Source organism: Saccopteryx leptura, chromosome 4 (genome assembly GCF_036850995.1).
Source record: "Saccopteryx leptura isolate mSacLep1 chromosome 4, mSacLep1_pri_phased_curated, whole genome shotgun sequence".
Lineage (NCBI taxonomy): Eukaryota > Metazoa > Chordata > Mammalia > Chiroptera > Emballonuridae > Saccopteryx > Saccopteryx leptura.
Genome location: NC_089506.1, coordinates 164,992,997 through 165,002,415, shown reverse-complemented (window position 1 = coordinate 165,002,415; position 9,419 = coordinate 164,992,997). Strand labels below are relative to the sequence as shown.

The window sequence follows — 9,419 nt, the reverse complement described above, 5'->3', positions numbered from 1 at the left end:
GGATCTGGTGGGAGAAAAATCCTAATTATTAGTTTGAATATGGAAAAGAACATAAACTTTATTTTTTAAAAGGCTACTTATATAATTTCTATTTCAATAATGGTGTACTATAGATTGTTATTGTAATAAGTCAAATACAAAATTTTAATTTTTTGGTAATATGCATTCATGGTAATGTATATTCTTTTAAGCAAGGAATATAGGGTTGTTTAATAATTCATAAAGAACATATTAGGACAGTATACTTTACTGACAGTATACAGTATGCTAGTTGATCAATTATGTTTATAAATGCAAATAAATTTTCTTTGGTGAATTTTATTTAAAAATTTGAAGAGGGGAAAATACAGAACAATAAAAATTAAATACAGGATAAAACAGTAAAAGACCACATGAAAATGTCTTATGAAAATAAAGTCATCTACCAATTTCTGCTTTATACTGATGTATAAAGAATGAAAAATGATGGGAAATTGGATGAATCAACCAGTTATTGTTTGCTTCTTTTAAAATTACATTTAAGCACATACACATTTGTGATACACAGAAACATAACACATATTTACCTATGTGCCTAGTAATATGGTTACTTGTTTATCAAAAGCTTAAGGTTGTGTATGTTTAAAAAGTTAACTATGGCCCTAGCTGGATGGCTAAATTAATTAGAGTGTTGTACTGATATGCCAAGGTTGGGGGTTCGATCCCAGGTCAGGGCATAATCAAGAATCAACCAGTGGCCCTGACCAGATAGCTCAGTTGGTTTTAGAGCATCATCCTGAAGCAGAGAGGTGGGTGGTTCAATCCCCAGTCAGGGCACACACAGATCAATGTTTCTGTCTCTCTCACTCTCTCCCTTCCTCTCTCTATCATCAATAAAGTAAACAAAGAATCAACCAATGAATACATAATTAAGTGGAACAACAAATCAAAGTGTCTGGCTTTTCCTTTCTGCTCTCTCTAAAATCAATAAATTAAAAAATATTTTAAGTTATTATGTAGGTCTTACTTAAACTGTGTCTTAAAGTAGGCATAACAACCAATAGATGGTTAGTATTAAAAACAATTTTAACACCCCTTTCAGAATATTGTAGCAACTTATAACATTTCTTCTACTATCAGCAGAATTCAAGAGAAGAGATACTGTGAAACAAACTCCAGGAAAGTAAAGGGAGAATAAGTAAAAGTGGAAAAAGGTTACAAGACGAAATGCCTTGTACTCTATTTAGTAGTGGGTTCTCTCTCTCTTTCTTTCTCAGGTTGTTCACAGAAGAGACAGCTAGATCAGAAATAGAAGTGTTTCCTAATGTCTCTTCGAAGAGAAAAGCTAGCAAAGAGTTATTTCTAAAGATTCTGAGTATCCAGTTATAAAACGGGTGAAGAGGGGAGAAGACTTCATTAAACAACTTCAATCTATGGGCAGCGTAGAGAGGTGACAGTTTAGTGATTGAAATTGGGTTTCTTGGGGCTTTGGAATGAATTCTAAATGTTCTAGAAAGATAGGCAGTAGGGTTAGCTTAAATATCATTCTATTGGTCATCTGTTACATAGTTTTATGTCTATTACTTCTTTAATCTTTGCTCTTGATTTTATTCCCTTTATTATCTCTTCTGGGTATCAGTTTTCATTTAACTGTCATATTAAATAAGAGTTGCTTAGTCTGTGGACTTTGGGGTTTAATTCACCAGCTTATTTCATTTATTTGTCTGGAAACTACCCAATAGAACTCCACTTCTGTCTGATGGCAGCTAGTGAAAATAGGAAGTCTAAGACAATCCAAAAAGGAAGACTAATACATACATTTCAAAAGGGAGGGGGAGAGGGAGGGTGGGAGAGAGAGAAGGAAAGAAAGAAAGAAACATGGAACTGTTCCTGTTGGTACCCTGACCTCGAGTGAACTGCCAACCTCTGCACTTCGGCATGACACTCCAACCAACCAAGCTATCCAGCCAGGACAACCTGTATTTTAAAGTAAGCTTTGCCCTGGAAACCACATCTTGGAGATGGCATTCTATTTTGTGCCATGTGAGAATTATTTTGAGAGTATCACTTCACTTTAATACATAGGATCATAAAATTCAGCTCTCTTAAGTGTCAACATTTCTGCCTTGGTGGGTAGCCTGGAACATTTTTCCAGACAAATAAGTACAGAACTTACTTTTTTGCCTGGAATATTGAAGCAGTGAAGGTAAAAATAAATTACCTGGATCAGTGATTCTTAATCCTCTGTGCTCATTAGCATTCCCCGGGAAGCTTTTAAAAATTACAGACCTAGATCCCTGCCCCTAACCAACTAAAACAGGGAGTGGGGTCCTGGCATTGTTCTTTCTTTAAAAAGCTCTGTAGGTGATTTAAAAAAAATATTTTATTTATTCATTTTGGAGAGGAGAGCGAGAAGGGGTGGGGGTTGGAGCAGGAAGCATCATCTCCCATTTGTGCCTTGACCAAGGAAGCCCAGGGTTTTGAACCGGCAACCTCAGCATTCCAGGTTGACACTTTATTCACTGCGCCACCACAGGTCAGGCTTGTAGGTGATTCTATCATAGCTAAAGTTAGAACATCAGTCTATAGTTCAAAGCCAAAGTATTAAAAAAAAGAATCCGTTTGTGTTTTAATTTAATTGCTTCAATGTCATTTGTTTAAAAGCCACTGTGCATTTGGTTTCCTGTAGCTTTAAATACAAACATTTTTAGAATGCATTTAAGCTCTGTTACAGTCCATTCTCAATGGAGTTTTCAGGTCTCAGCTCCCTCCAACCCTGTTTCAATCTCAGTCTTCAAATACTCTCTGCACTTTTATCCCTCTAGGTTTTTAGCTTCTTGTGTTTTTTGTTTGTTTGTTTGTTTGTTTGTTTTTTTACTGTTATACCCGAACCTCCTTCTATACAGGGGGAAATATTACTTATTCCTGAAAGGCCAGCTTGAAAGTCATTGCCTCTGTGACACTAGGCTAATCATAATATAATTATTTTCTAGAATACTGATTTGTATAAATTCAAATCACTTGAATGATGTGACTTGAATATAAGTTCACAGTTAATAATATTCCTCTCTTCAAACGCTAAGTATGTATCTATCACAGTGATTTTCAACTTGTATGCCATAAGAATTTTTAAAACATGCAGTATCTGATTGTTTAGTCAGGGGCACTGACCTCTTTTCCCTTAGATTGTCAAAAACAACAAAAATAAAAGAAACAGCCAACATAACAATAGCCGTCAATGTGAATGAATGAAAATTACATCCATTTTTCTGTCAGATTGGCAGGAAAAATATTTTTGGTGTGCTGCAGAATTTTAGTAGTTTATATGCCATGAGATGGAAAACGTTGAAAATCACTAATCTATCATAGTGCTGCTTAGTTACTCTAATAGCAATACTTACATAAGTATATAATCCCAGAAGGAAGCACTTAATTTGGATTTATGAATTATTTTACACAGACATTTGAGTTATGTTCTCAGCAGTTGCTAATTCCAGTATTTTTTATTCCAACTCTTTGAATCATTTTAAGGCAGGCCATAATGTATAATCTCTGTTTAAAATGGGACTCTTCAGACTTGAAACAAATTAGAGACATTTAAAGTAGTAGAGCATCCATATTCGTTTGATACATTGAATTGTCACATATCAATTTTGGTTACAGTATGTGTCTTCAGATAGGAAATAAGTGAATATACATAATTTTTTTTCTTTTACTCTTTTGGCTTTGAAGCCACAGGAAGCCAGCTTGCTAACTCCCCGTTACCTGATATTTCCCTGACTAAAAAGACTCCGATGATGATCATCAGCAGTTTCCCAAGACAGAAGTTGTGCATTCCCTTCTTCCTCAAGATGCAGATGTCCCTGAAAATGGTCCAGAGAATTTCTTGAAAAACTGCTTCAGTCATCTGAGCACCTATTAGAGCTATCAGAAAGGCCCAGGGAAGAAATAAATGCATTTTTTTCCTGCTACAGAAAAAATAAACACACCCGAAAATAGGCAAAGAACTTGAACATCAGCAAGATTAGAAGACCAGGAGGAAAAAGTAAGTAACTTCTTAAATAACAATTTGATTTAAAAAATGAAAGATTTTCCTTTAGTTCTCTAAGTTTTCTCACTATTGGGATTTTAAGAAATATACAGATGCATTTGTGTTAATACTCTGAATTATTTTTTTAAACTAGGAAGGTTAGTTTTTTAGGGTTATCTGACGTGGAGTGTATAACAGATTGCAGTTTATATCTAGTCACAAACAGAAGTTACTTTCCTAGGACAATTTCAGGATCTCTTCAGGTAGGAAAAATTTCTGTAATTGAGACACTAGTCAATTTTCAGGCAAGGGCCCATAACATCCAGGTAATTTCATTCCGGTGGGAACCGTTCCTTTTCCCCTCAAGTCTTTATTGATCGTTAACCCAGATTCTCCATCAAACTCAATCCGGCTGAGCTGCTAGCAATATTCGCGCGGGGTGTGGACAGCAGGCCCACCACTGGAGGGCGTCTGGACGCTTCCAAACAGCTCCGAAGCGTCTGGAAATCCCGAGCTCCAGGACGGGAAAGCTCAAGGCAGACAATGTGATATTTGATTATATTGGGCTAATAAGTAAGGGGGAGAACAGGCAAGTTTGGGAGCAAAACTAAATTGCTCTCTTTCTTGGCATCATCCTTTTTCCACTGAAGCAACAAACTCCCTAGGGAGCAAGAGAGAATCCAACCACAGTGGCCGAGTCCCGCAGGGCGAGTCTCCAGGGTTTGTAGCCCCGCTGCGCCCGGCGCCTGGCTAACTTCCCGGGCGCTGGAGCACTGGGGAACGCGTCCCTGGGCGCTGGGTCTGGCTCGCTGTCAGGCAGTCGTGCTTCGGGGGCAGCTGGAGGCGAGCTGCTGCAACCTGCTCTGGAAGTTCGGGAAGCGAGGCCTTTTCCAATAATAAGGGAACTTGTTCCCCGACCCCCCCGACATAGGTTTCTTCTGGTACGGACTTTGTTCAAAGCACTGATCCTTTGGGGAGTGGGTTGCGAACCTTGGGGCGGGGTTGAAATGGAAACCGTGTAACGTATTTCTGATGGGCTCCCCGGCCACATTAGTTTCCTCCCTGATGAAGGTTCGCACTGAATGGCAATCACTCTACACTGTGATTTTCTTGATTTTTTAAAAATGCGTTTTCAGAGCATCAATTTAAAGGAAAGTCTTTCTTCTTGCTCATGAGTCTTTAAGTCCCTGGTAGGAAGAGGGGAGTTAAAAGGCACTGAGATGCTCAACTTTGCAGATAACCCAGCGCCGCGCAATTGTGAAGAACAGGGAAGAGATTTACAGGAACTTATTCACTGAGACTTTCTGCCAGCCGGCCTGCTGGGACTTCGTGTCACCTGAAGAGCTCCGGAGACAGATTTCGGCTCTCCGGCTACCGGGAGGAAACCGATTCCTTTGTAACTGAAATACCCTCCTCACAGGTAAAAAGATGTCAAATCATTCCTCAACCTTGGCGGAATTCAGCATCCAAAGGGTTACGCACGGCTGCTGGGTTCGGGTGGAGAAGAGGGCGCTTCGGCACTCCCAGTAATTCAATTAGTCAGGTTTCTGGAAGGTGGGGCTGGGGAGGGGGTAGGAGGCGTGAGGAAGGGAGCTCAGGAAAACGCCTCTTTCTCCTGGAGCAACCAATCCGGTTGGCGTAAAGAGAGAGGAAAAAATCTCGATCTGTAAGCAAACAGCAGGCCGTCCCCTGACTGGCTGCTCCAGGCACCCCCCCTTCCCCAGTAAACTGCATGGGGGAGGGGTAACGGAGCAGCCCAGAGGACCGGGCCCCGCAGCGGCAGCGCTTGCTGGGCGCGGGCTGGCGGCGCCTACTCCTGCTCGGCCCGGAGCTCACACTCGTGCTCGCGCCTCCCGCTTGTCCCACGCCCTGCGTTATACGCCCGCACCCCCCCCCCCCCGCGCCGCCCACGTCCACGCGTGCCTCCTCGCGCTCTAGTGCGGCTGCTGGGTTGTCGCTGCGGTCGGCTTTACACGCAGGTCATTAACGAGGGGGCGTGCCGAGGAGATTTTTCCCATAAAGCAATTTCTCTCTCTCTCTCTCTCTCTCTCTCTCTCTTTTTCTCTTTTACAAAACTGACTTTTACCCCTTTCCACTTCTCGCCAATCGTTTCGATCCCTCCCGGGCTGCTTGTGCTGCTGCTGCACTCAAGTTCATTTTCCCGCCTGGTAGGGGTTTTAGGATTCGGTTGGTGGTTTTCATCTCTTGTTGCTGCGGTGCCCAAGGAAGGAAAAGGGAGCAGCAGCGGGAGGATCGGAGAGGTTTTCTGATGTAGTCATCGGGGAGGTGCCACTGGCTGGTGCGCGCTTTCTCTCTCTCTCTCTCTCTCTCTCTCTCTCTCTCTACATTTCAAACTGATTGATGCGTCTCTACAAGTTGCTGGGCTTGAGGACGAACCCGTCGGAGTCGCAGGGACACTTCTGAGAGCTCACTCGGGGCTTGGCACTGCGTCTGGGGCTCATTGGTGCCCCTGGAAGGCGATCGGAGACTGACATCAGCCCATCCAGGAGTTGGAGGGATTCATTTCAAAGTGATTGTTTTCCCTCCCGCTCTCCAGCCGAGCTATTGGGTTGGCGTCGTCCTGCAGGTTTGATCATCCCAGCTCCGCCTGGCTGGCTGGCTGGCTGGTAACCTCTGCTCTACATTCACTCTGGTGCACCCACACCCGGTCGAGAAAAGCACGCGCGAGAAATCCTAGAGGCCAGCGCCTGCGGTGTCTTCTCCCGCCGCCGCTGCAGTCCGACTCCACCGGGGGACCTGCTAGAAGACACGGAGAGCCAAACTTTTTTTGAGGTTTGCGAGGCGAGACCGCTCCTCACCAGCTAGTTGCCGCTTAACCAGTTCCAGGACGCCGGTGGGGCTGGGTCTGTGGCTCCAGATCCCCACCCTTCCCAGCGCACCGCCCCGAATCCGCAACACCTACGACTCCTCCGAGATTTCTAGGGGTTGCCCAGTTAAGGCACAGAGGAGGCCACAGGCACGAAGCCCCCATCTACACGGAGTCCTCCTCCTGCAGTTTTCCCACCGGCCGCCAAAGTAACTTGAAGCAAAGCGGGGCGCAGTGCGAGGGCCCTGGGCGGCGGAGACGTGTGCAGTCCGTGGCGCCGACGCTGAGCCGGGCCCCGCGGGCCAGTGTATGTCTCCCCGCGGCCGCGGCGCGCAGCTCCGGGTGACTGTACAACGTGCGCCGCCGCCTGCCCCGACCCGCGCTGCTGCCGCTCGGCCGGGCGCGCACCTCCTTCTCCCGGGGTGACTGGCCTGCCGCCGCCGCCGCCCCAGACACAGCTTGGCACCCCTTACCCCGCCCTCGCTGCCGCCACCACCACACACTCGCATGCTTTTCTCCATCTTGTGATTTCTTTTTTTTTCTTCTGAACCCTAAAGTGGGGGGTGCGAGTTTGTCTTCAGTCCCTCCACTCCACTGTCTCTTTTCTTCTCGCTCTCCTCCCCCTCCCCAGCTTGTTGTGTGCCTTTCTTTTCTCATCCCTCTTCATTTTTATTTATTCATATTTATTTGGCTCCCGCTCTCGCTTTCTCCTTCCCTCCCTCTCTCCGGATCCCTGCTCTCTCCCCGGAGTGGCGCGTCCGGGGCTCCGCCGCTGGCCAGTCGTGATGTTGCACGTGGAGATGTTGACGCTGATGTTTCTGGTGCTCTGGATGTGTGTGTTCAGCCAGGACCCGGGCTCCAAGGCCGTCGCCGACCGCTACGCCGTCTACTGGAACAGCAGCAACCCTAGGTAAGGCAATGGGGGGCGAAGAGCCAGGGCTACCCCGGCCTCGGGGCCCTGAGGAAGGAGCGGCAGCGGTAGGGGAACCAGCGCGCACCAGCCGCCGGCTGCGCGCACCCTCGGAGCCTACGTCGTGCTAGCGCTGGTGGTTTTCGAGGCTTCCGCGGGAAGCGCTCCCGTCGAGCCCTTCTTTGTTAAGCCACTGCGGAGAGTCCGGGCGCCCCTGGGAGTACCCGGGTCTGCACAGACCGGCTGCCACTGCAGAGAACCAGGAGACTCGGAAAAGGCGGGAGCCGGGAAGTCGAGACTTTCCCCGCTTACCCGCCCGTGCAGGCTGGCCAGCATCGTGATCCCGGCCCAGGGCTTGGGCACGGGCAGTCCCGGGTGCGCACAGCCAGGAGCTCGCACCGGCAGCGTGGGTGTGCAGGGACTGCAAGGAGAACCCGCCAAACATCCCCAAGTTTTGTGGGGTTTTTTCCCTGTGTTCTTTGTAATTTTTCCTTTTCTTTAATCGGTGCGCTCAGAGAGCTCACGGGCTGGGGGAAGTGAGGGGGCCTGGGAAGCGGAAGCTTTAGGTTATTTTCCTCTTTAACTGGGAGGAAATTATCCCGCCCCTGGGTCAGTCAGGGCCTGGCGCACTTGGCAGTGGAGAAGATTCTCCCACCTCCTCTACCCCTGGGTGGGCTCAAGGTGCCAGAAAGTTTGATCTAATGCGGGGTTACATCATGTGTGCCGAGCGAGCTGCTGGAGTTGGCAGAGCAGGGAGATGGGAGCCCTTCGTCTGCAGCCTGGCGGTGTACAGCCGTAGCACGCACGGTTACCTGGAACCCTTTTTCCTGCGGTCCCCGAAGCCCGCAGTGTACGCAAGCGGCTAGAAACGGGCGTCCAGGGCCGCCCTGGCGCGTGTGCTGGACCGTAGCCCGCCGCCTCCCACCCCGCGGAGGTCCCTTGCTCACCGACTTTGGATATGGGGTTGAGGTGGGGTTGTCTTACTGGCCTTTGGGAAGCAGCCTGCCCCACTGGATCCCTGGAACCGAGGCCAGCCGGCTTCCAGCCTCCCTGGAACCGAGGCCAGCCGGCTTCCAGCTGTGGGCGGCCTCGGTGCCCGCCCAGGAGGACAATAGCATCAATTATACCGCAAATCCCAGCTTTTTCCCTGGGCTGGAATAGAAATAGGAAGGAGAGTGGTGGGAGGCCGAGGAAAGAGTTTATGGTTGCTGCGCTCCCAGCTTGCCTGGGGAGAGGGGTCTGGAGGGCGCTTCCAGTGCTTGCTGTCTCCCGGTGGACCTCTCCGCAGTCCTCCCGCCTTCCTTCCTTCCTTACGCAGGCATGGGAGGGATTCCCCACTTGAAGTAATGTCAGCTCAGTTGAAGATGGGCAGATTTCCCCACAAGCGGTCCACCGGTTGCCAAACAGAGAAGGAGTTCCCCCCCCGCCACCCTGCTAACCCAGAAAAGACAGTCATACCCCGGTAACCCAAGCCCTAATTGCTTGCCTGGCAGAATTGGAGATATCCCTGAAAGTTTGGTTAAAAAAAAAAGTCTTGTGGAGGTGGGTGGTGGGATGGGAAGTTATTTCTTCTTTGACATGCCTCTTACCACTATTAGAAAAAGAGAAAAAGAAGCCATCCTGCCAGAGGAAATGTCTTTTATTAAAGCTGACAAGACAAATAGAGCAGGCTT

General features: G+C 47.6%; 1 protein-coding gene across 2 annotated transcripts in view; it reads left to right on the top strand.

Annotated features, from left to right (window-relative positions):
• Positions 1 to 5,798: 5,798 nt before the first annotated feature.
• EFNA5 (ephrin A5) overlaps positions 5,799 to 9,419 on the top strand; it is a 291,459-nt gene continuing 287,838 nt past the window's right edge. The window contains exon 1 of one of the 2 annotated variants that reach the window (XM_066381964.1): positions 5,799 to 7,746. In XM_066381964.1, the coding sequence (XP_066238061.1) occupies positions 7,622 to 7,746 (125 nt within the window). In that variant the 5' untranslated portion in view covers positions 5,799 to 7,621. The remainder of the gene's footprint in view (positions 7,747 to 9,419) is intronic. The other variant, XM_066381962.1, reaches the window with a different exon arrangement.